Raw genomic sequence first — 26,800 nt, 5'->3', positions numbered from 1 at the left:
AAGCCACTCGCTAAAAAGCGGTCCAGCGGATCGAACAGGACGATTCGTTAAGCGATAATGACGAGTCAATGCGTCAACAGGACATCCTCCTCTTCCTCCTCCTTCCGCTCTCTGTGCAACCGGCCTAACCGATTACCTTTGTAAATCGTAAACAATTTAAACTACGCCCCCGAAACTCTATTTCCTCCGAAAGCGAGGGTTATTCCAGACCAGTTCGTGTTATTTTCCATTTTTTTTTTTTTTATACGGAGAGTAATTGGCTCGATCGAATAGGATAATATCGAGAGGAAACGTCGAAAAATCGCGTCATCGCGTCGTACGATTTGTGTGTTGAAGACAAAATTATTTATTTATTTATTTAGGTTCAATAGACTCTCTTAGTTTCCTCCACGAAATACAATAACGCGTATAACACGGAATTTAATAGAGATGTAGCATTCGCTCACAGGACAACATAGTTTCGATACAGCGATATATGTAATTGCTCTTTCGATGGATTCATCGAAAATATCCTTTTTGCTCCTCGAACGAATCGTTCCAATTTCAAATGTATACGATCATCCTCTCAATTGAATTTTTATTCGCCAGAAAACGATTAGATCTTGGATCCATCCTGTTACCAAGAGGGGGTGCAGAGAAAGATCCATCTTGCGAGATATTTACTCGAATCTTTCCTCTTCCCCCTTATCCACATCGGCGAAAACATGCAGTTCCTAACCGATGCCAATCCTCCACTTCGCTCGCCATCTCGACGCGTGGATATCTTAATTCCCTGCGCATTTCCGCGAAATTCAAGCGGACGTGGAGCAACGCGATCCAACATCATCATCCCGATGTTTTCGGCGCATCGCGATGAATAAAACACGCTTGTTTGTGTTCGGCCACGCACGGCGACGGGGTGGGGGAAACTTAAGCGCGACAAACCCGTGACTATCGGTGGAATAGTTTGCGCGCGATATCGGTGAATAAAATATCAGCGCGTGCGTGCGAAAGAGGTGGAGAGAGGCTCCGCGTGTCCTAGATAACACGCGCCTGGTGGTGGTGGCGGTGGTGGTGGTGGCCCCTACGTGCGCGCAGATTCACAGGTGCCTCGTGTTTTCGCGCGAGAGCCCGTTTCCACGACAATTAACGCGCGTGCCCGACTCCCTCCTCCTCCTCCTCCCGCTCTCCTTTCTTTTCCTCTTCATCTCCGTTCCGCCGCTCGCTTGGCCATCACGTGCCATTTCCTCCCTGCGATCTCTTCCTGCCCCCCCCCGAATCCGATCTTTTTCTCTCCTCCCAATTGAAAATTACACGCGGAGCGTAAAATTGCGAGACGGAAAAGTCGAACGACGATCGGAGAGCGGTTAATCGCGGTTAACGATATTCTTTCACTTTTTCCCCTTAGATGTTAGGAGGGAGAATTTCTCGAGGATTGAGGAAGAATCGGGTTTTCGTCGAGGCGAGGATCGAGGAGGAGGGGGAGGATGGAAGGGGAAAAAGACAAACGATGATGATTCTTCGGTGGGTTCATCCACGAGCCACCCTTACCTAGGACGTTCCTCCTCCTCTCCTCCCTCTTCCGACGTTAATTTAGACGAATTTCATTAGAACAAACGAACTTTGCTAATCCGCGCTAATCTGATTAGAAATTTGCCGTGGCGCGGTGCATTCTGCCGCGCGAAACTCCAGCCTCGGTCGACGGGAGCCTCGGCGACGTCAACGACGGCGTCGGTGGGGCGTCTGTGAAGCGTCTGTGGCACCGGTGAAGGAGAGAAGAACCGCTCTCTCTCGCCGACTAGTCTTCGTCCTTGTCCTCGTCCTCGTCGTCCCTTCGCATTCGCTCAAATCCCCGTGCATACATTCACTCGCTCTCTCTCTCTCTCCTCTCCTCTCCCCGCGTCCTTCCAACGCCTATTCATTTCGCCCACGCCTATATCCTTGCCCGGCAAATATTTGCAGGAATTAGCAACGATAGACGACTACCTCGTAAATTCTCTCCTATGTGGAGAAGGTTCACAGGATTTTCCGCGAGTGTGTCTCCCTTACCTCTACCTGTCCGGTAGAGGGGGAAGGGAAGAACCGAAAATTCCATGCCTTTTCTTAATTAGGCCGCTCCGTTCCAACTTTGTTTATCGTTGGCCCCCTTGGATTTTAGGGGCCCAGTCGTTCGTGAAACGGACCGTTAAGAAATTGAACGTCTGTAATTGTATTTTTCTTTTCTTTTTAATATCGGTTTGAAAGAGTTTAAAAATCGTACCGCCTCCGTTCACGATTTACCTTTTGTCACGGTTTGTTGGATATCAGGCTCGGATTGGGATCATTTATCTTTCGCTTTCGATTTTAATCGTGGGATCGAGGAAAGGTTATGCCTGAATTGGAGAGAGCGGTTGTAAGTACGTAAGAAGAATTCCTTTTTTCTTCTCCAGTTAAAAATCGTTGTTACTTATGTGGTGATGTGGAAATAACGTGTATTATAAGTAAAAAAAAAAGAGAGAGATATTTATTATCCTTCTTATCCCAGCAGACTTTCCCGTATTCCATGATTAAATGAGCGAGTTAGATGCGTGCATTGAATTCTTAATTGAAAAAAAAGAACACGGTATTTACTAGTTTCGTTACTTGTCGATATTTTTGTCCAAAAATTTTGTCCAATTTTCACTACTCGATGGAAAACCGAGACGCCAAGATTCGAAAATCTTGTATATCGTGAATGCAAAAGTATATTTCCAGTTCATAAATCACTTGACCTTCGTCCGAGTATTGTAACACTGTTATGCAATTTACTGGTAAATTGTTTCCTTTATATTCTTCAAGCTGTATCAATAATTTTATCATCAAACGTCCATCGAATCATTCATCCTTCGCCTTCTTTTTAAATTCAACGACGGCCCTTCGACCATTGAAGATTACAAATATCTCGGACGAAACAATCTCGCCCCCAAAAAACCACGAATAATAGTGAAAACGAGGGGATCCATTTAGTCGAATTATACGTACGAACGAGTCGCTTGAAGAAATTCTCCTGGAAAAATAGTCGACGTCGCTCGAATTCGAGGGGGGGAGAAAAGTCGAAAGAATGCGACGAGCAATTTTCTTGTTAATACAGCGGTCGGTGCGACGTGCATTCTTCAAGGCGCACCCCGCGACAGCCGCACGAGACGATGAAAAATGCACGCATGACAGGATGCGACGCGTGTACAACGATGAACTTGTACCTGCGGCGAACTCGATTTCCCTCCCCTTGCGCGTCTCACGTTGCACGCGCCGCGCTGCGGTTTCCTCCGAGAAGACACGCGTGCACGCCGTCTTCCTCCTCTCCTCTTCCGTTTCTTTATTACCAAATCACGCGATATCGTTCCACGATCAAAATCTTCGAATTATTCATTGTGCACGTGTACGCGTGTGTACGTATATTTGTGCCATACGAAGGCACGAAGCGCGGATATTGTTCGTCGTAGTAACAACGACCAATCCACGAGCACCAGCCTACGAGAAAGGCAGCAGAGTTTAACGCTGGCCTGCGTGTACCGGCATTGAATAAATTAGACACCGTCATCTTGAAGGAACGTAGAACGAATCACGGAGGCCTTATCTTCTCCCGTTCAAGGTTCTGACTCGCTACACAGCCGCACCTACCTCTATTATAAGTATTATTATTATTATTATTATTATTGTCTCGACAATCGGACTCATCTCTTTCTCTCTCTCTCTCTCTTTCTTAATAGAATGCAGCAGTCTTTATCTGTTCTGTTCTATCTCTCCTTTTGTTGCCTCGTTACGTTATTACCCTTATTGTTATTTCCGGCTTTGCATAGGCGGCGTTTACCGCGAAAACGAAACGGCGGCCGAAGGTTTTTTAAACGCGACGAACGAGATTTCGTTTCGTCCAAGATAAACACGAGAGTGGCGAACGGTTGAATTCGTGGGAAAAAGAGATCTGAATGCCGGATGCGGAGGAAAAAAAGGCTCCTCCTCCTCCTCCTCCTCCTCCGAGCGATGGCGGCGGATGGAGGAAAGTTTAAAGCGCGACGAGCGCGCGTACTCTTCCACGGATATAAGCGTCCTCGCGGCAATTTTTCGACTCGAGAAGAAGCGGAGGCATGGCGAAATTCCATGGAGATGCGAGAGAGGGGGAGGTTTGATAGAGGATCGTATCGTCAAATGAGGAAGCAGCGAGGCCCTTCGACCCTTAAAAATTAATTTGGAAAGTCAGCCGCCTCCGAGTGGTGTGCAGGCAGCTCCTGGAAGCTGCTCGATTCTCCGTTTTATATATATATGTATATGTATAGATATATATATATATATATATATGAAGAGAAGTCGGTGGTGGGCCGGTTTCCGATCTCTCCTGTATTGCGGAAATCGCGAGTCGCGGCCCGCCGCACCATGGAACGAAAACTTTTCAAATGAGCTAACTTTGCGTGTGTCTTGCGCTTTTGCCGCGTCTCGCAACCCCTTTATACTCGGAAAAACTCGCATATTAGTAAAGTTGTCGGCAGAGACGCGAGCCTCCGGTTCTAAGCCTCCCTCCCTCCCTCGAGAGAGACCATCTTCCGACCTCGATGGACTTTTTTCCTACCCCCTTGACCACAATAATCTCGAATGCGTTTAACCCTTTCGCGAGCGCGGCTTTCGAGATCGTTGGAAGGAAGCGCGTCTTTTAATCCAGAATGTGATCAAACCTGTTATTATATACGATTGGTTGTTGCTGGTTTCTGCGCTTTCGAAGAAATCGAACTTCGTAAAAGAAAGAAAGAAAGGAAGGAAGGAAGGGAGGAAGAAAAGAGTATAGGGTAAAGATATCTATAATTGACAGCGCGTTACTGTTATAATGATATAACTTTAAAGAAAGAAAGGAAGAAAGAAAGAGGTATTGAACACAGATCAGACACCACTGCACGGCAACGTTTAATAACATAGCGTAAAGAAATGATCATATATCATGCTATCTAGATCGCCATATCTATCTCTTCGCTTTTACCAGCGAATTATTTAACCGATTTGAAATTTAAAATATTCTCGAAAGAGTCGAAAAGTTGTGTTTTCGTGCATCAAATGCACAAGATAAGCATTATTCCTTCGTTAATTTCCAACTCGTTTAAAATTCGAACTTATTCCTAAATAAAGAAGATACGTAAAAAGATTTTTAATAGTTTTAACCTCGTTCCATGCACAAATAATTTCTTTTCATTTCGAGATCAATTAGATACAAAAGTATCAATTATCTTTCTATTGACAGTTACGCAAGCCTTGTTAAGCGGCTTCACTCTTACGTGCGTGAGCCGGGGATAAGATTGTAACAAAAAACAAAAAGAAAAAAACTGCGATTCGCCACTCGAAGTTTGGCCACCGACTCGATTTCAATCGGCTAACGAGATTTTCTAACGAGATCCGTTTCCTTTTTTGTTTCAGGCCAAGTTGTTGGAGTCATCCCACGCTTGGCTCGGAGCCTCCACATCGAGTATAGCAGGTAAGTCGTTCGTCGCATTCCACGTCTACCTAATCTGTGCCTCGCTGTCTCTCGGCAGCACATTTCAGGAAACGATAACACGTGTAACACGATCGTAACCTGCGCATCGTTCCTTCGAGATTCTTCACTTCGAAACTTACTTACTTACTTACTTACTTACTTTCTTGAAAGTTAGAGAAGACCGATTGTCCATAACGATTCTTTTCAATATTCTCGCGGTCGCGATTTTTACTCCTCTTGCCGATAATTTGTGTCTCCTCAGGTTAATACGAATAATACAGGTTTTGTCCTTATCGACGGAAATGGATTATGACGATATATATATATATACATATCGAGAAGAAGAGGGAGAAAAGAAACGGGGCTGGAATAAATCGGTGAGACGACGAGGACCAATGTCGATGGAAGAGATCGCCGAAGAAAAGGGAGAATAGTACGTACGAAGAATACGAAGAACTGGTAGTGAAGAGAAAGAGAATGGTACACGAATGAGATAGAGGCAGTAGGTTGTTATCTCTGATAATAAAGCGCAGAAATATGCCCGTTACTTTGATATATATTATAGAGTAATTTAGATAGAAAACCGAATGGCCACCCGTTAATGGGACCAACACACGTTCACGACTCGCAGCCAATTCTCCCACTCGCGCTGCTCTTCGTATCCTTTCGCCCTACCGCTCGTTCGAATCTTTCCTTTTTTATTTTATTCTATTTCTCTTTTTTACTTTTTCTCGCAAAACACAGCGAGAATCAAACAAGCATCAAAACTCGGTTCGACGGGTTGCCGCTTCCAACGATCGCCCATTTCGATTCTTCCCCTATTTTTTTCCCCCTCCCCTTATTTATCCCGACCTAATCTCCTCGTTTACGCGCTTCTCGTCTTTCTTAGCGGCATTTAGTTCGTAAACGATATTTGCTGCACGATATTTGGAACGTTTTACACGCTCGCCATTACAGTATCTTATAGTGATTTCACACGGATGGCGGCCACGTCATTTCATCTCAGTTCTCTTCCTCTTCTTCCTTCGATTCGATTAAAAATCTTCCCCCCGATCCTTCACCGTGGTATCTTCCTCTGGTAATGATAGAACGCTTTTATATCGTGGATTCCGCGGTCTCGTCGTTTCACCGCTTTGTCGCACGGTCACCCTTTCTTTTCCTACCGTTTCGATTTCGCTGTGCTCGCGGATCGGATAAATTCGTTCTCGATCGGGATCGACGACGAAATTTTCGAACGAAAAGAAAAGGAAAAAAAAACGAAAAAGAGGAGCGAGAAATGGTGCGCAAACAGAGCAAAGGGAGACGACAAAGGGATACCGGATGACCGGAGAGTAATAATCGTGGATGGGTTGGGGTGGGGGGGGAGTTTGGATGTTTGGTATTTCCGGTAATATCTAGGCGGCGAGAACGTATAACGCTGTATCTCGTGTCCGTCGGCCAGCTACCTCCTCCAAGAGATCGGTCGATCTCTGGGTCGGGTATCAGCCACAGGGTATCACGAAAAAAACGAGACGAAATCCCTGACTATTTTCTAGCTGACTATTCAACCCTGCTGAAGCTGAAGGCGCCCACGTGGACGCGGCACGATCTCCAGGAAGCGATCGAGGCTGTGGTTACTCAGAAGATGCGATTCACCCAGGCATCCACGAAATACGGGATACCGAAAGGCACATTGTACGACAACATCCTCGGAAAGACGAAGAGGATGATGGTCCTCGAGGAGGCGGGGTTGAACTCGAGCGAGGAAACGGCCGTGCTCGAGTTCTGCTGCGACATCAGCGTCAGCCCGTATAATCGGCGAACGAAAAAATCATTGAACGCGATCCTCAACTTTGTCGAAAAGTTGAGGCGAAAACGTGATCCTAATTTTGTCTTTAACGGTCTCTCTGGTTTCCGTTGGTGGTGGGCTTTCTGTAAAAAGCACTCGATAGTCTCGCTTTACTTCAACGACGAGAACGAGAACGATCAGTGACCTCTCACTTTCTCTCTCTCTCTCTCTCTCTCTCTCTCTCTCTCTCTCTCTCTCTCTCTCTCTCTCTCTCTTTCTCTCTCTCTATTTCTATCCATCTATCTATCTGTCTCCGTGTCATTGATTCGCCTCTTTGTAAATCTTTGTGCCTTTTTTTTTGTCCGCGACGATCCTTGAACTTTTTCACGGAGGTTACGCTCCATGGAAATAATACAACAGGTTCGAAACACTGATTGTTGCAAACGTCGTTTAAACGTTAAAATGTTTTCGATTACGGGATAGATATCGCGTATTATTTCCCCTTTCGATCGATATTTTTCACATTCCACGCGCATTCCATCCTTTGGTTCGCGGACCAAATTTTTTTTCTTTTCCGAAACGTGTCCAAAGTCGCGTGCATCATTCGCAGCGGGACCATAATCATCGTAATAAGTAGTAGCAATAATGATAATGGTAACGTTTATATTGTAGTTAAAGCAATAATAATATATTGCGCCTTATCGCGGTTAACGATTATTCCAGCGATATAAGCAAGTGCCTTTTGCTCGATGTCTTCCACTCCGTGTAGTTTAATAAATTCGATCTTTATTTTTAGTCGCCGCGACTCGAGCCTTCGTCGTCACGAATATATGGTATAGATCGATAAAAGCGTTTCAACTTTTTAATCCTACCAATCAAATGTTATAATATCGTGTATCTTATTCGAATGTGATATCAACGTGAATCTCAAAGTGTACAATCATAATTGTTCTTCGATTTATTCCCCACTCTCACGTTTAGAGAGTCGAATATGTACATTTGAGTGGATGGATCTTGTTGTAACATTCCATTTGAAAAAAAAAAAAAAAAAAGAAAAAAAGAAAAAAGAAAAAAAAAAGACAAAATTTGTTCGAAAGCATTTGTTTTGCATTTGTGAGAACGATGAGAGAACGGAGAGAACGGGCTGTCGTAAAAATGATTTTGGCCAGTCGGAATGATTATATACGGCACATATCGTGTAGATTTTATATTGGAATTTAAAGAAAAAAGATTAAAAAAATAAAAATAAAAATGATTTCCTTCATATTCCACGAAATGATACAATTTTTTTTTTTCGTGCAAGCATTGCTAAGCATAACTTCGTACTCTTGCAATGGAACACGTACTAATAAGAAAGCGTAATACAAAGCAAACATTTTGAATTCCGATGCGGATGGTATAGTTACACACTATGGTCCGACGGAACTTTTATAACAACTTGACATTCGCTTATAGCGCGAAGGTGTTGTGGAAGCGAGCAAGTTTGCTCGAGCACAGACTCGAGAACATATGTGTACGTTTATATTCCGTTGAAAATCGTTCGAATTTAGTAACGATACTCTCCATTAGCTAAGGTATTTCAACGTGAATAGCGAAGTAAATTAGCTGCGTAATAAATGGTTGAATGACACCTAGCTGCTCTCTATATTTTTGTATGCAAAAAAAAAAAAAAAAAAAATCGCTAGAATATGAGAAATATGCAACTCGAGAACGTCGAAATTCTACGCTCACCGAAAACAACCGAAAACACAAAGTGGACAAAATTATAAGACGTTAACATTTGGAAAAAAAAAATATACGTATCACGATGACTTTTTATTACTAAAAATATAATTTTCCAATTTTAGATCGGGGAATCTTTGAATTTTAATATCGTAGGAAATGAAGATTTAGCGGAATAATATACGAAGCAATAGACGGGCAATGGAATGATATTAGAAAAAATTTTAAAAACCGATTTTGACAATTTCGTCCAAGTTTGAAATTGTACTTTTCTCTTTTTCAAATTCGAAATTCATTATAATATTTCGAGATTTATAGATCTGTAATTACGAGTAATACCGTTTTCCGAGTGTCTTATAATTTTATCCACTTGGTGTACACCTTCGCATTCTAAACTCCCTTTCGAAACTCTCGCGAATTAAAGAAATCGCGGATATTGTCTGAAAAACGTTTGAAACACGTGAAACATTGCATTCGTAAGCATTCTCTGCAATTAGCGAATAAACGACACTTTCGAGCGCTCGTGTTACACGAGAGGTACAACCTTTTAACGTTTATCGCGTAACACGGGTCAACCCCGTTGGCTCGGTTGATAAATATACGATAGCCGCCCTCGCGCGTCGCGGTAATTTTCAAACTGATATTCATGCGTCGTTTCCCTTTAATTGGAACGGAGATCGCGTTAAATCGATCTCGATTACTTTTGTAATTGTATACCACGGGCCTATTGTCCGATCATCGTGGAATACTTCACGAATATCAGGACACACTTGACGAGATTCCGACAAAAGATTTTAATGTGGAGAATTGGTGGTGGTGGCACGCCACGACAATACGTTCCGTAATGATGTTTCGCGCCGTGGAAAAATATATATATATATATATGTCAGATACGCAAAGTCTGTTATTAAGACGCGAATGGAATTTCAGAATGAAATTATTGACGATTCCGGGAGGATTATTTTTCGCGAATAATTTTCAATGCGAGCGCAGTAGCGAAAAATAAGCTCTCGAAAATATTTCGGGAAACTTTTATCAACTCTTAATTGTATTTATAATCCATCTCTCGTGGCGCTGTTGTCTAGTTGTATGTAATCGCGTTTCACGATTGGCGATCATATTATTTCTTCACTGCGAGAGCATCTCCGACTCGGAGATTCGGAAACGTTAACTTTTGCGTAGGAAGAACGAGATAGGAAGTTGCGTAACCAAGTTGTTCCGATAAGAAAGAACTAAGCGTTTATTCGTCGTTGTCCGATCGTCAGTTAATCCTGTTTGAAAACGAGAAGCCCGACGACTCGGTATTTCGATCGTACACGCGTGCGCGTGCACCGACGCGTGTACCGACGCGCACGCGCGCGTTTCTTTCCAATTAATTGTATTAATCGTCAAATTGGAGGATGCTCAATTAAACCCAATAAGTTAACTATTAAATAATCGTTGCGAATTGAGGCCAGCCGTTCGTGGCGTAGCCGGTATTCGAGTCGTATCATACTCGCGTTCGTTCGCTCGCGTTGCGCATGCGCAAGCGCAGATGCCAAACGGTTGCGCGAGACTGCGATTACCGTGTAACGTTTAAGCAAAATATTTTCTATTAACGATCGAGCTTGTTTCGTTAAGAACTTCTTTCTTTCTCTTTTCTTTCACTCTTTTTTTTTTTCTTCTCTCTCCCTCTTTGTTTTATTCTATATAACGATTGTACGCCAACGATAATACAATCGATACGTTAACGTATACACGACACGTAGTGTTTATTTCCCGCTCCCACATATCCCCGCCGCAACTTGCCTTTCAATACTTTGTTCGCAGGTACGCTACGCCCCAACCAGCTACAAAGGAACCTAAGTACACGATACTCGCACCTTCGCTCGACTTACCTACGTCTGGTTTATTTACCCTATTTATATTGTCGTATGGCTTGTATCGATTTCGTCGAATTCGAATCGTCGTCGCTTTCGAAACGATTCGATTCGATTCAATTTGATTCTTTCAATTCATTTGCATATATTCGTTCGCGCGAATCGACGCGCGTCCGTTTACACGCTCGCGTAACACGGCGAATCAACTTTTCGATCGATCGATTCGAATCGATCGCGTTAACGAAACCGATGAGTCACGAATAACGAAAACGAAATATATGAAATGAGAGGAAAAAAAAAAAAAAGAAAGAAAAGAGAGAAGAAAAAGAGGAAATAATCGAAAAGTTGATCGTTGCTGTTGTTAATTCGATCCCAGATCTTTATATTCGCGCGTATCTTCTCTCCCTTGATCCAACTAATACGACTCGTACTAACGCTCGGCTTTTTCTGTTTTCTCTTTTCCACGGGGGGCGTAAACTAGCAGACAGCTACCAGTATCAGCTGCAATCGATGTGGCAGAAATGCTGGAACACCAATCAGAGCCTGGTCCACAATCTGCGCTTTCGTGAACGTGGCCCGCTCAAATCTTGGAGACCGGAAACGATGGCGGAGGCGATCTTCAGCGTCCTGAAAGAAGGATTGTCCTTGAGCCAAGCAGCTAGGTAAATTATATCCCTTATATCAACTTTTCCAATACGCTACGCAATACTACGTTCTTTCTTCGTTTCGTTCACGTCTCTCTCTCCCCTCCCCCTCCCTTCAGTAATTTCGAAATCAAAGGAAACCGAATTTCTCGCGTTAAAACGAATCTCGTCGCGCCGCTACTTAATCCGGTCGAATTACATCTGCATGAGACATTTCCCTCCTTCGTTTAGGGAAGAAGAAAGAAGAATTGAATTATTAGATGGATATTTGCGGCGCGACGAGACAAATTAAACTAAGAAAGTTCATCGGACCGTTGGTTGCAACCGTGGAAATTTTCAATCGATCCCCCTATTATAACGAGGGGGAGGGGTAAACGATTAACGTCGCAATATTTGCGAGTGCCGTCGTTAAAATCGATCGGTTTAATCACTCGAGACAAAAGTATCACCCGGTTTTTCAGTTACCGCCACAGTTATTTTTCAACGGCTAAGCGAAATTAATTCCCGCCACGTTACAGTTTGTTTTGTCGGGGCGAACAATTTGCCGTGAAAGTTTCGAGCGATTCGGTCAAAATGATTTAGTTGCGAGAATCGCGGTTACCACCACGGGCGGTAAACCATGTGTGTCGGATGTAAATGGGTTAAAACAGGGAGAAAACAATTGGCCATTGGGTTCGGCGTGCGGTCGACTTAAGAACTTTTACAGCTTGCTCGTAAAACGCGTATCGTACGCGCGTAATAACGCGTAGTCGTTAAAGGTTCTTTTTCCTTTGTGCGAGCGCGAGTGCGTTTCGATCGGGCAATGTTTCGCGGAACGAACTCGATAATATTTACGAGAATTTTTACGAGAATCGATTTTTTTCTTGACCCGGATTGACCAAGCAAAACGATCTGCAATCGTACCAAGCAATTTAATTCTTCCGATTGTGAGACGCTTCGTGACATTTTGTTACAGGAAATACGACATCCCTTACCCGACGTTCGTGTTGTATGCCAATCGAGTACATAATATGCTAGGTCCGAGCGCCGATGGCGGAGCTGGTAAGTTCACCATTTTCGTCCCTCAGGAATTTATCTGAAAAAAGGAGAAAAAAATATATGTATTAGAAAAATTGTCTCGTTCGTTTTCGTATTGTATCGTATTGGATTGGTGGAAATGTAAATGTCGATTTTTTATCAATTTTTTATTATTGTTCACGTATATATAAAGCAACCCTTAATCCCTTTTAAAAGATTAATAGAAGTTCAGTTTGAAATTAATTTTTATATGAATTTTAGTTTTTCTCTTTTTTTTTTTTTATTATCGATAAGAGACAAGAATATTTTATCAGAAGTGAAATTTTAATCCCATTACGGAAATTTTCTCAATTTATTGTCTAATAGAAAAATCCGCGTCAAAAGTGTTTCAGATATTTTAGTATCACGTTCGAAATCCTTATAATAATCCGATAAGTTGATATAAACTTTTAAATTATCGATCAGTTACATTTATATTTCAAATCTGTGAAGCTGTGAGACAAGACATTCCTTTATCGTTGTGTTCATCGCGAAAAAGAAAAATCCGTCTCGAAAGGATTAAATTATATCGATTAGGAGAGTTGTTAACGTTTACCGATACGTTCACTTTTCAAAGCAAACGGCAAATATTTTTTTTTGCAGCGATACAGCATTTATATCGCATTTAAATTCATATATAATACATATGAAATGCCACTGAAAACAGATATATTTTACGTTCAACCGCGTTCAACAACGGCTTATTGTTAGTTTACATTGATTTCTAAGTTTAGACGGGAAATAGAATATATTTCACGCGGATAAAATGAATTTATTATAAATATATAACGCGTGCTACACATTTGAAACTGTTTATCTTAGCAAAATCAAAAACCGACATAACTTTCCTATCCAATCCAATATACATAAATTATACGCATATAATAACATTCTCCCGACTCGAGTGCGAAATACGTTCGAAAACGATAATAACTCGTCGAGCAAGTTATACATGATTCTTCGATTCTTCTCTGACTTGTGTATATAAATATACAATTTTCGGGGAAAAAATTAAATCGACTAAAAGAAAGAGAAAAAAATAGAAATTCGTTTCTCTCCGTCCGAATCGATTGAATCGATCGCGTCGAGTCGAAAGTCGAAACAATATACAATGCGATTAATATAAGAAAAGATACTTATCATTTCTCGGCTGCTCCTCCACAGATCTTCGCCCAAAAGGTAGAGGCAGGCCGCAAAGGATTCTGCTGGGCGTTTGGCCGGACGAGCACATTCGCGGGGTGATCCGAGCCGTAGTGTTCCGCGACGGTCATTCCCCGCACATGGTGAAGGAAGAGCCAACGATGTATCCTGGCCTGGCCAATTACGCAGCTTGCAACGGTCCCGAAGGCGCGGTCAGTCCCGGAGCGGCAGCCGCGGCCGCGGTTGCCGCAGTCGCCCAAGGTAACGACGCAAAATCCTCTCCCCTCCGTCTAAACGCAATAACAATAATATTAATAACAACGAAAAAAATCATTCTCGGTGCCCGCCATCGGCGTACAACAGGACTGCGGCATCAAATGTGCAGCATGGTAGCGGCAGCGCACTCGCAACAGCACGACATGATGGCGACGAACCTCTCGACCAACCTGTCCACGAGCCTCACGTCGAACCTACAGGCGGCGATGCAAGCCAGCCAGCATCACCACAACAACAGCGGGCCTCTTATCGGCAGCAACAACGGCGGGAACACCGGCAACTCGCCGTTGAACCTGGGCCTGGGAAGTCCAGGCAGCGGCGGCCCGCCCGAGAGCCCGATGGAGAGCCCCCTCGCCAGCCCTCTCGGCCCCCTCATGGATCCCGGCCACATACCCAGCAGCGTGGAAGTCGGAATCGGCGTGAGCGGGATGACCTACAAACCTGCACGAAGCTTCGTCAGCCCGCGGCCGGAGACCCTTTTTCAGGAGGATATCGCGGATCTCGTGAAGAGTCCGCACGGGCTCAAGGACAAGGACAAGATCCCCGTTAAACTCGAGCCGTTGACGGACTCGCGTTGCGAATAGTAAGCAAGGCAGGCTCGAGACAGAACGAGCTAATTATTATTGGATCGGCGGAACAGCGTCGTCGTCGTCGTCTCACTTCCATCGCGATCCTCCTAACAGGATTCTGCCATCGTCGCAACCGTCGACGACGCATCGCGCAGAACCACGGGGAGGCGACGCTCGGCTATACGGATTATTCGAAGGTAGACGATTCGCACGGTGATAATCGCGATTTCGTCGAGTCCGAGCACCGATTGCGCATCTTCCATTCTCGAACGGTCCGTATTCGGTCGATCATTCGTCCTCGCGACGACACTGCAGTATATATATATATATATATATATGTATATGTACGTATAAATATATATATATTCGTATATATATATATATATTCATATATATATATATATATATCAGAGCGATCTCGCCGCGAGATCGTTCGACGAGATTTACAATCAAAAGCGGGGGAGAGAGGGGAAAATGGAGAATTGAGAAGGGGAGTCCCGCGAGTCGAGGAAGCGACGATGTTTAGGGAACGCACGCCCGATCGATGCTCGATCCCTCGAATCCCCTCGGATCTCTCGCATACTACGAAACCTCCCTCCTCCGACCGACAGACACCCTCGAGCATCGATCGCGATCGCTCGACCGAGCTCCGCTCGCAGCCTCCAAGGCCGCCTATTTTAAGAGAGAACGTTCCGTAGCTAATCGCTCGATTAGGAACCCGCGACATTCTTCTTTGCGAGGCATCCGGCTGCGCGTCAGAAAAGCGTGGTGGACGCGTAGAAAAGCGAGAGAGAGAGAGAGAGAGAGAGAGAGAGAGAGAGAGAGAGAGAGAGAGAGAAAGGGGGGAGAATTCGCGTGCTACAAGGACACACGCTTACACTCGAGATTTATATATCTTATGCATATATACCATACGTTTAATATGCCAAATGTATAGTAATTGGTGAGATCTTGTATCACGAGCCAGTATTCCCGCCGCGGTTCGAGACGCGGCTTAATATATCGGGGACTCGCCGATTTATTAAGAAACCAACGTCCGTGCATTACGGGCGGTGGAGAGCGAATAAGGTGTAGTTGGCAGCGAGACGCTGCGAAAGGGGTGACGACTGGTGAAATTAGGGCGTTCATAGAAACGCGGGGATCGATTGGAGAAACGTTGCGCTTCCGAAAAAAAAAAAAAGAGAAAAAAAAAAGGAAATAAAGAAAAACGGGGGAAAAAAAGAATCTTACGAGAACGAAAGAGATGTACAAAATTCTCTTACGACCGTTCGTCGATTTTTATAAAAAACGACGACGACTGAATCTCTACGGAATGAAAGAGAAAAAAGAAAAAAAAAATGTTGTTCGACTAAGTGCGATCGCGTCAGCACGCGAGAAAGAACAAAAAAAAAACCGATTGCTGTACTTTATTAAGTGTAATGATTGCCTTCCTGCCATATTTGGGGTATGCCAAGTATAAAAATTATAAGGTTTAGAGATTAGGAAACGAAGAAAAAAAAAAAAAAAATTAATGACGACTCACTACCGCGAAATTCATTGAATTTGGAACAAGAGAAAATGCGTCGATAAATGCGCGAGATTGCCTGTAATATCGTGAACGAATGAGTGAAATTTTTTTGGAAAGAAAAAAATCTGGATGCGTGAAATCTGATGTGGATGCGTGCGCGCGCGGATGAATGGATTATTTTCGGAAAGATCGTGCTATTTTTCAAAATTTTACATATTACGCGTACGAAGAAGACCCTCGATCCTCGACAATCGAAGAACAATACGAGTCGAGTAGCCGTCGAAACAAAAACCGGCCGCTTCCCTTTTCCGGAATCGTTCAAATTCTGGCCACCGATCGGTATCGGATTGTTGGACCGATTGTTGAATTATTAACGCGCGACATTGTCAACTCCCAATAATTCAGCACGGGATTTCTCTCAAACGATTCGCGTCTACTCCTCGATCGTTCTTGCCACGAACCGCCGTTCAAGAGATCTCGTGCGACGTCTACGAGCGAGTTCGTATCCGGAGCCTAGTCATCCTAGGAGCAGAAAGAGGGGGAAGACAGTGAGAGAGTGAGAGAGTGAGAGTGAGAGAGAGAGAGAAAGTGAAATGGACAGGATGGGGAAGAATGAGAGAGCGAATGGGATAGGAGAGACAGAGAGAAAGGAGGGAGAACGTGTGACAGAGAGAACGAAATTTTCTAAACAACAAAAAAAAAAAAATAATAAAGCAAATTTTTTAAAGTTGGCACACTGGTTCGAGTGACTCTTTGTAAGTATTAAACAAAAAAAAAAAAAAAGAAAAAAAAAAGAAAAAAAAATTCGAAGTGGCCTTCTGTAAAAGGAAAAGACCATCGCTTTTCGCTTTTGCTCGAGAGAAAAAAAAAAAAGGAAAAAAAAAAAAAAAGAAAAAAGAAAGATGGGGGCGTATAGGCTATCCGTCGTGTTATACGTTGTTTAGGCAATCTTTTTAGAAAACGTTGTTCTCGCGCCACTCCCCTATGGAAGCTTTAAACGGTTTGTACGAAAGTTCCGAGAGGAATCGATTAGCAAGTTAATTATCGGCGATTAGAAAATTAAATTCGGGAAAAATCTCTAAAACGCGTTATTCTTGATACAAAAGATTTTTGGATGAAACTAAAAAAAAAAAAAAAAAATATTCGGTCGACGAGAAAAAAAGTGCCGATCGAGCACGTTTTATTTTTTCGTGAAAATCGGAACGACACGCGAGAGAGCGATCGATTGAGGAAAGGAGGATAAAAAAAAAAAAAAAAGAAAAAAAGAAGAATGATAGATCGCGAATTTAAAAGATTTTATTACGATTTAGGCTTAATGTGTTCAACGAGAAGGTAAATTTGAACGAAACCAGCGGCAGGGTGGAGCAAAAGAAACTCGTGAGTCAAAGCGAGGAGATGGAATTGGAAGAAGAAAGGGGGGGAAAAAAAAATATATTCAAAGAGCCGCGAACGAAATTGCGAGAAAGAATTAGCGGAACGATAGAGGGGGTTAGGGAGAGAGTGTGCGAGAGAAAAGGATGGGGAATGTGAACAGGCGAGAATGTGGAAAAGATTAAAATTAATATTGTATAAAAAAAAAAAAGTAGCAAGTGCCTTTCAAACAAAAAAAAAAAAAAAAAAATTTACGTGTCCCGTAGACCGTGACCACTTGTACGTGATGAAAAAATCATTCGAAATTTCACATCACCAAATGAATCATTTCCGACAAAAGTGGAAAAGAAATAGAAGAAACAAAATGAAAGAAAGAAATGAAAGAGAGGGGAAAAAGCAAAAAAAAAAAAAAAAAAAAGTACAGATGACAAAGATACAAAGAATTATTTGTGGGGACGTTGCGTAAAACAAAAACTATTACTACTCCTTAGTACGTATACATATTCTCTTCGTCTCGTCTCGAAGTGTTAGCGACGCTGCGCGATTTCTGCGAGGATTAAACAGCACGGTGTTACAGTCGAGGATAGAATAATCAAAGGAGGAACTCGAATATTTTGCGAAAAGAAGAATAAATAAATAAATAAAATTGTTGGCTTTAATTTTAAACAATATCGATACCCGTTCTCGATCAATTCGAATCGGATCTGGTTGGGATAGTGGATTTTTTTTTTTGTTTTTTTTTTTCCCATCGATTACGCAATGTGTCTACGAAACTTTTGTGTGCGTGTAGAGCGAATGTACAAAATCTACAAGCAAACCCGACAAAATTTCTGTTTTGGATCAACCCACCACCGGTAATACCCTGAATGGCATATTCTCGTAAACGTTTCTTTTTGATTCGCTTGTACGAGAGAGAGAGAGAGAGAGAGAGAGAGAGAGAGAGAGAGAGAGCGAAAAAGAGAGAGTGAGAGTGAGAAAGAGAGATAGAAAGAGCGAAGATGGATGGTAAACAGGGGGAGGAAAGGGGGGGAATGAAAAGTAAGAGAGAAGCGTGTAACTAAATTATCAGAGGGAATGGATATTTCGAGAATCTTTCGTTTGCGCATTTTTGATATATCTGTGAACAGATGAAAAAAAAAAAACAAAGATACTTATATTACATACATAAAGTGTAAGTGAACAAAAAAAAATGCATCTAATACGCTATTATTGATATAGGACACAAAGTAAAGTAAATATATATGAGACAAAAAAAAAAGTATATATATACATAAATTGATATATTGACGCTATAAGGTTGCTGCTGGATGCGTTTTACGTTGAAGGAAGATGATGCAGTTTTCCGTTCAAACGTCGTCGAGGACGAAACAAAAGTTCACGGGGAGAATTAAGTTAGACAAAAGTAAGGATCTTAGAGTCGAAGACAAAGTAGCTCTTAGAATTTTTATCGAGGCAACATAAGGACGGACAGGCGTGACACTAGTATACCACTTTCGAGGAATAAACCTATCCCATTTGTCCTCGTTGCCTGTTACTTTACGTTTCGCTCGCATATCGATCCGTCTCGCTCGGGTTTCCCGCTCTTCTCGATCCATCTTGCGCGTCCATCTTCCCGATTTCTTTGCGAATCCGAGTGGAAAAATGTAACGCGGCCCGGCTAAGATGGATCGAAGGGGTGGAAAGTCTTGCGGAAGATCTCGCGATAGGATCACGAGAACGGGAGGGGGGAGGAAAAGTTTGCGAGCGAGACGCGTCAGGCCACGAGGCAGCGAACCACACTCGGCTGCAATCGCAAACGAAATTTTTAACATTCATTCTAGTTCAAGAATACAGGATCTGAAATGTATTACGTGCACGCGCCGAATCTCTCCTTTATTTTCGCCTTAGCTTCGAGATGTAATTGTCTTATTATGATAATGATCGACCCGACATACGCGCCACACGTATACACGAGAAGAAGAAGATGGAGAGAAAGAGAGAGAGCGAGAGCGAAAGAGAGAGAGAGCGTGTGAGAGCGTGTGAGAGCGAGCGAGAGAGAAAAAAGAAACATTCAAAAAAATCCAAGCAGGCCGTAAGAGTAAAGCGATAACGAAGCGTAGTAATCCCTGTATCCGCGATTTACGACTAGTTTACAGGATGTAACACGTAACTGCGTTTAACGAAGGGACGTTACGACAGCGGAAGGAACGCGGTCGAAGGACAACGTGGAACGATACGCGTTATTCTGCTGCAGTAACGGCTAAACATTCGAGACTAAACTATAGGTGGCATCCTAATTTACAGAAATTATTAGTCGAACAATAGAACCGCACATTTTTCAGAATCCGATTATTTAATCGTATACACCCAGTCGTGGGGCAATATCCAACGTATGCGTCCACAAACATACGCGCACCCGACCACTTTACCCACGCATTTTGAGCGATGTCTCATACACACACACATATACATATACATACATATACATATTACATATACACATTACACGACGCATGCTCAAAAAAATGTGAAACAAGAGAAAGTTTGAAAGAATCGAAAGAATAAGCGAATAAAGAGTGCAGAGAAAAGATAAAGGGAAGGAGTATATAAGAGAGATAAAATAAGTACTGGAGAAGGTAAGAGATCCGAGTGAAAAGTGTATGGAAAGAATGTAAACGAGCGAACGAAAAGAGAGACGAGGAGAGATAAAGTGATGTCGAAAGCTTGGAACAAATACACTAAAGAAGAAACACACAATATGCTACGCGACAAACAAGCACAATCGCGCGTTCACTGTAAATAGAAGGATGCAACATTATTATACGACAAAGTTCATCTTTATTATCGTAACCTGTAATATATTTATTTGTCCGGTCGTAAAGGTATTTTATGTAATTTAAGATCCGAGCCTCTGTTTCATTTGAATTTGCCGCCATAGTGCGCTAACGAGGCATTGGTCGATGTAGTACGAGGTAGAAAGGCGTTCTAAAAGGTACGGATAAATATTTTTAAAGGCGCTTGCGAATAAAGTTGAGGAGCGCAGATGGCCTCCGACCAGTGCCTCGCGAATAATTAGGAGCGAAATCGAAAAGGACCACGTAATGCGCTCTCGCGATCGAAGTTGATCGTAGCAATTTCCGACCAGTTCTTACCTCGAAATTTAGAGAATGTCTCCGAATCGTTATTGCGGTTGTTATATACATGTTTCTATCACTTTTCAACCTCGATCGCGTGAACCTGCGAATTGTGTCTAATTGTCTTCGTTTCAGTTTCTAATCTCGATCGATTCATTCGAAATTGTCGCAGCTTACAATAGAAGACGCTCGCTGTCCAAAAATGACGATAAACGCAAGTTTCTTTGCAGATGGCGATAGTTTATAGTTACTATTGTTTCTATTTACATTAAAAACAAAGTATTTCTTTTGAGTAGATAGTCGAATTGATTAAACCGACACACTATACGAATAGTTGCGCGCGTGACTTTAAGAAAACGCTCGAAACGTGTGTGTACCCGTGACGAATCGCGAAGCGACGTTTGTTTCCGTTTCCTTCCGAACACCTCAAATACGAGGCTTTGGAAATAGTTTACGTTAGTCACGGATGCAAGCAAAACCTGTCACCCATTACGAATTCCTCTTTTATTTATTACCGATTAGCATGTAAGATGACGTTCTACCAACATATGCTATAATTATAAATACACCTTATATATAGTAGAGTAAGCGTTACATTACCTACCTACCTACCTACCCACCTACCTACCTATCCGTGCTTGACGGGTGAAACAAACAGATGAATCACGCAATCATATATTTAAGTTGCTATTTGGCACGTATACCTAAGTAATATACTAACATAAACAGTATGCAATAATAAATATGAGAAATTAAATAAGATTTTTTTTCACTGAATCGCACATCATATCCATCTCCTAAATTTTTATCATTCGATGCACGTGATGATTCTTTATAGATACGTAGTTGCTTCTAGTACTACAGAATAAACGAATTACTACTTCACAAGGATCTAAGGTACCAAAATAAACAATGTTTTTTTCAACGAAATATACATTTCTTTGAAATATTTTTATTTATATTTTATGATAAATGCGGAAAATTAATATTTCAATCTTTCATGAAACGTAATGTTAGTATTCTGTATACATACAGATGCTGGAATTAATGAGAAAACGAAAACGAAGAAAGATATGAAAAATATTATAAAATGATAAAAAATTTGAACTTTTTTTTTAAATGCTTCGTCTTTCTTGTCATATCTTGACTAATTTTTTGTCATATTATGTGATTTAAAAATATTACCTGTTATTATACTTTCTGATCAGTTGGTACTTTATTAATTTCTTGTTGTGTAGGAATCTGTGTAGATTGCAAATTTGGCTGATTTTGATTATTTTGCTGTGGCACGTTAATATTGTGTGGTATTTGATTTATTTGCTGTTGTTGCAAATTTGAAACTGGATGTTCATTCTGTTGATGAATTGGAATTTGTACTTGTTGACCTAAAGATTGATGAGGTTGAACCAAAACTTGTCCTTGATTTTGTTGATTTGGTATAGGTGCAGAGTGTAACTGTTGAACAGGATTTTGTTCTTGAGGTACTTGCACATATTGATATTGTTGATTCGGTATTTGTCTTTGAAACTGTTGTTGTTGTTGAATTTGATCATGAATTTGCTGAGGATTTACAATTTGTGGCTGTTGTTGATATTGTGGATTTTGAAATTGTTGCTGATGTAGAACATTTTGATTTGAATCTACTTGAGGTGGAACTAATCCAGGTGCAACTGGTGCATGTCCATATTGTGATGGAAACTGAAAAATATGAACAAAATTATTTTAATTTTAATTTTTACTTATTTTTATATGCTAAATATAGAATGTAAATTTTTTTATTATTTCTTTTTTATTATATTATTATTATTAATTATTAAAAAAATTTTTATATTATATTTTATATTCGCTTTAGATAAAAATATTTTGAAAAGCTAAGGTTTACTTACCGGCTCGGATTGTGCCGGTATACTACCTGGGTGTGGTGGTAGCTAATAACAGCAACAAAAAGTGCACAAGCTAATTATTATCGATTACAAAAACACTATAAACAATGCTTCTTTAAAAAAAAAAACATTAAAGTGGATAAAAAATAATCACTAATAACACAATGCATTATTGTACCCTTTGCTATTTGTAAATTTAAAATAATGAAACAAAATATTATTAGTACTATTCAATAGTAAAATATTGCATAAATATTTTTCTACCAATACTTTAAAGCACTTGATACAATTCGTTAATTAATTTTTTGCACAATCATTTTCTTACAAACTATATTAGATGGATTTAAAAACTGTTATAGCTTTTAAATCAATCACTTTAAACGAACACAAATGTTTCGTATCATTCACAAATTATATAAAATTTAGAAACAGCATTATGAATTTTCAAAATTTTGAAGAAATTTTTCAAAAAAATTTAAAAATTAATAAAAATATGTAATGATTATTTTTAAAAATAAAAATAAAATGTTCGTTTAAAACATCGGGTTTAAAACGATAACTTTCAATAAAACGTACAATTAATTTTTTCTAAATTTATTAGTTCATTCATTTTCATTTCACAAACTAAAGGTGTACATTTAAGCATAAAAAAATTCTAATAAAAATAAGCATGCAAAAGTATGCACAACATAATATGCATACTTTTAAAACAGATGACAAATAATCACAATAATTTTTACTATATTAATATACTCACCATTCCTTTAGCAATCATTTTTTGCATCTCTTCTTGCTTGTGTCTTTCAAAAGCTTCAAATTCTTCTTGAGTATAAATTTGTTGTTCATCTAATCCTAACCATCCTTCATCTTGTTGAAAATCTGGTTTTTTTGTTTGTTCCAAGAATTCTTCATAACTGAAATAATGATATAAAATGAATATAAAATAATCGATACTTCGTTAAAATATATAAAATACCTAATAAGACCATCTTTATTGAGATCAGCTTCATTAAATACATGTTCTCTCATTCTTTCCATTTCTTCGGCTCGTTTTAAAAAATCATCTTGTGGTGCTCCTTGAGCATAAAGTTTATCCAATTCTTTCAAAAATAAAGCTTTAACTTCATCTTGATCCCATACTCCATTACCATCAACATCTTGAATATTAATTATTTATAAATTATGTTAAATATCATAAAAATAATTATAAAAATATAATATATGATACCATGGAAAAAAAAAAATGTTCTAGGATTAAATTCTTCATTCTCCATATGATCTTGTTTTTCCCATACTTCCTCTAATTGTTGTTTACTTCCTGGATGATGTACCTACAAAAATAAAAATGAGAAAAAGTAAGACTAATGAATAAAAAAAATATTAAATATATTTATAACTTACAGGTTCATGTTTTTTTTGCTTTTCTTTCATTGTTTGCAATTCTTCTTCATACTTCTTTTTCTCTGCATCGTTCATTTCTATAATAAAATAAAATATATAAAAAATCAATATTATCATAATTAAATTATTAATTCATTTTGTAATATTACGTTTTAATTTTTCTCTTTCTTTATACTGCTTTTCCATTTCATGCCGTTTAAATTCCTCTCGTCTTTTTCTATCAGCTTTTGCTAAATCTTTAGTAGTCTGTATAAAAGAACAATATATTTATAGGTATTTAATTTATAATTAATAACAAGCTTGATTCATTTACTAACAGTATATTACCTTAGCAATTAATTTTTTTAGATCTTGAATTTCAAATGTACGTGTATTAGTATGATCTAAATGTTCAGGTATTTTTAAATGATCAACATCTAAACCATTCTTCAATTCATTTTCTTTGGTTGCAAGATGTCTTAATCTTTCTAATTCTTCTCTTTTTATTTCATCCAATCTTGTTCTAACATTACGATTTACAAACTGTAATTCTTCAGCTATTTTCCCTGTCTAATTAAAAAGAAGATTTATAAATATATATTGCATTAAATATATTTTTTATATATAATTTGCATATAATGTCATTTCTTTTTAAATTACACGTATATCTGAATCCAATGCATTTTCCAATTTTGCTTGAAATTCAGGATCACTTTCTAATGCTTGAACAACTTCCATTAGGTACCTACGGTACTCCATATCTACCTATGTAAAGAATTTTTATTATAACTATTAATAAAATTAAATATTATTGCTTTATTGCAAATAATAGTATACCACTTCTTCCACATCTTCAACTTCATCATTTTTATCATGATCCTTATCTTTTTTTTGATTAACAGGTGGTGCAACTGACCAATGGATTGTCACACTTATTAGAAGAAATAATAAGAAATATTGCATGTTTCTATAACAAAATATTATATATTATATATATGAAAATAATTAATAATAAAAAAATTATTGTATCTTTGTATCTAGATTGTATCTTTCGATTTATCGCGTTTTCGTTAAAAAAAAATACGAATTAATGTATATAAAACACTATAACACACAACAGCTGTTGCTTAAAAGAGAAAGTTTTCTTAATGGAGTATTTACCCGGAAAATATGCTAATTTGATTATATGTTGCAATTATTCTATCAAATGAGAATTTAATATTATAACAATTGACTAGGCGATTTAAGTATTAAAATTACTTAAAAATACACTGTATTTACTTTATTTACATTTTTCGTAAAAAAAGAAACAATAATTTGATAAAAAAAACTCAAATATTATAATAATAATAATAATAAAATAAACTTGCTAATATTTGTATTTAAAATCAAATTAATTAAATGAAATCACATGTAAAAATATATATATAAAGAATTCTTTTCAATATCTTGTTTACCGTTATTTTTTCTTTTTCTTTTTATCTTTCTTTTTTTTTCTTTAATAAAAGTACAAATACACTTATAAATTTTCACTGATTATAAATATTCTGACTTAAAAGTTAATCAATGAACAATCTTTGGATTTTCTCGTACAAGTAACCGTAATAATATAATTATATGTGATAATATTAATTGATAAAAGAAAGAACGCGTTTTATATTGTATATTTAACGTATGATATATAAAATAGAAATATCAACTATTAGAAAATCTAATAGATATGAACCAGTAAATAAAGAAAATACAGTGATATATGATAATAACGTTTGTTTCCAAAATAGATAATGACGTGATTTTAGTGTAGAATTGTTACTGATGCTGGAAAGATAGCACACAAATTTTTCACTTGCTACATGAACCGATTTTCGTAATACAATTAAATGATATTAATCACAATGAAAAGTTTAAAAATATAAACAATTGGCATATGAATGAAAAATACATATATATTAATCAATACCGTTTAGTGAATAATATTGATAATTTCACGATATTTCTTTAACTATCTGAAGACATCTGATATGTAGTATTCATATACATATAAAATAATATTACCATAGACAAAATATACAATAGACTTACCATCTAATGTATTTTGATTCCTACTCTTAACAGTCTTCTTGCTTCTTTATCATTTTAGATAATATTTTCAACATTACCGACTTTAAATAAAGTATCAACCGACCAAAAAGTAATAATTATCTCTAATAGTTAATATTTTTAAAGATAATATGATAAAAAATTAAACGAAATATAACAGAAAGATAAAAGAAATATACAATAAAATTACAATTAATTAAAAAATAAAAAAAATATTCATATAAATTCACAAATATGATATATGTAAAATAAAACACGAATGGAATTTCTATTAAACTGAAATTTTCTTCTATAGATAAAAAATATAAGTATTTTTTAATAATTGTCATGAACTAAGCCATAGATGAATTACAAAATAGATACGATACCCAATGTCAATTCAGTAATAGAAAACGAAACAAAAAGCGACATCTTATAGGATTTCATATTTCATGTTCAGAAATACCAACCTTTAGAAGAAAAAACTTTTGAAATGTTTCTTACGCCCTCTACGATTTATTACGATCATAGAACATAGAAATATAGAGAAGAAACACAATAAATGAAATTTCATATGATATTCTGAAATATTTCAAAAAAGATAAAAATATTTCTTATACCATCTAACATATTATAACCTAACTATATACACAAAATTAAATTATTTAAAAAGTATAGAGTAAAATATAGAAAATGCACGATTTTATTCAATCCTCTTTCGCGCCAAAATTTATTTTCATACAAATTCTCCATTTATTGTTGGAAAAGAAGAATTACAAAATGATTAAACTATTGATCATTGTGCAGAAAAACGGCACAGAAGACTAAATTTAAAAATAAAACCTAAATTAAAAAACTTTCCATCAATATTTTACATTTCCATCATTATGAAAATGAAAAATAATTGACAATTAAAAGCACACATGTACACACACACACACAAAAGAAAAAAAATAAGAAAAATAAGTTTCCCACAAAACA

At 38.7% G+C, this 26,800-nt stretch overlaps 2 protein-coding genes and 1 long non-coding RNA gene across 18 annotated transcripts in view; 1 reads left to right on the top strand and 2 right to left on the bottom strand.

Annotated features, from left to right (window-relative positions):
• The window catches only part of LOC107993719 (protein bric-a-brac 2-like), a 208,467-nt gene extending 184,946 nt beyond the window's left edge, over nt 1-23,521 (top strand). For 2 of the 8 annotated variants that reach the window (XM_062081994.1, XM_062081978.1), the window contains 5 exons: nt 5,395-5,452; nt 11,286-11,463; nt 12,401-12,486; nt 13,666-13,902; nt 14,005-23,521. In XM_062081994.1, coding sequence (XP_061937978.1) covers nt 5,395-5,452; nt 11,286-11,463; nt 12,401-12,486; nt 13,666-13,902; nt 14,005-14,501 — 1,056 coding nt within the window. In that variant the 3' untranslated portion in view covers nt 14,502-23,521. Of the gene's footprint in view, nt 1-5,394; nt 5,453-6,987; nt 10,677-11,285; nt 11,464-12,400; nt 12,487-13,665; nt 13,903-14,004 lie in introns of those variants that run through there. The other 6 variants (XM_028669277.2, XM_028669275.2, XM_062082094.1 and 3 more) reach the window with 3 other exon arrangements.
• LOC133667279 (uncharacterized) lies at nt 6,134-13,666 on the bottom strand. Its single transcript, XR_009832618.1, has 2 exons — nt 12,420-13,666; nt 6,134-11,428 (listed from the first exon to the last, which is right to left on the bottom strand). It is a non-coding gene; the product is annotated as an uncharacterized LOC133667279 (long non-coding RNA).
• LOC108002965 (nucleobindin-2) lies at nt 21,414-26,174 on the bottom strand. Of its 9 annotated transcripts, XM_062083991.1 has the most exons (12): nt 25,198-25,549; nt 24,902-24,940; nt 24,578-24,707; nt 24,401-24,505; nt 24,089-24,310; nt 23,911-24,007; nt 23,762-23,838; nt 23,589-23,691; nt 23,337-23,517; nt 23,118-23,274; nt 22,364-22,405; nt 21,414-22,175 (listed from the first exon to the last, which is right to left on the bottom strand). In XM_062083991.1, exons 3-12 carry the CDS (start codon nt 24,701-24,703, stop codon nt 21,669-21,671), a joined length of 1,617 nt encoding a protein of 538 aa, XP_061939975.1. In that variant the 5' UTR covers nt 24,704-24,707; nt 24,902-24,940; nt 25,198-25,549; the 3' UTR covers nt 21,414-21,668. The 9 variants fall into 9 exon arrangements, with proteins under 9 accessions (XP_061939975.1, XP_016920464.1, XP_016920463.1 ...); XM_017064975.3 differs by lacking the exons at nt 24,902-24,940; nt 25,198-25,549 and adding an exon at nt 25,823-26,174; XM_017064974.3 differs by lacking the exons at nt 24,902-24,940; nt 25,198-25,549 and adding an exon at nt 25,701-25,799.
• Between the last annotated feature and the right edge of the window lie 626 nt (nt 26,175-26,800).

This window comes from Apis cerana, linkage group LG1, assembly GCF_029169275.1.
Source record: "Apis cerana isolate GH-2021 linkage group LG1, AcerK_1.0, whole genome shotgun sequence".
In the NCBI taxonomy this organism is placed as follows: Eukaryota; Metazoa; Arthropoda; class Insecta; order Hymenoptera; family Apidae; genus Apis; species Apis cerana.
This window is presented reverse-complemented; position numbering and strand designations above follow the sequence as displayed.

Excerpts from the sequence above, each read along its gene's own strand:
- LOC108002965 (XM_017064975.3), bottom strand. The coding sequence starts at position 24,703 with ATGCAATATTTCTTATTATTTCTTCTAATAAGTGTGACAATCCATTGG. Across the intron at positions 24,008-24,088 it reads TAAAAAAATTAATTGCTAAG|ACTACTAAAGATTTAGCAAA; the intron begins GTAATATACTGT and ends TCTTTTATACAG. Across the intron at positions 23,275-23,336 it reads AATAAAGATGGTCTTATTAG|TTATGAAGAATTCTTGGAAC; the intron begins GTATTTTATATA and ends TCATTATTTCAG.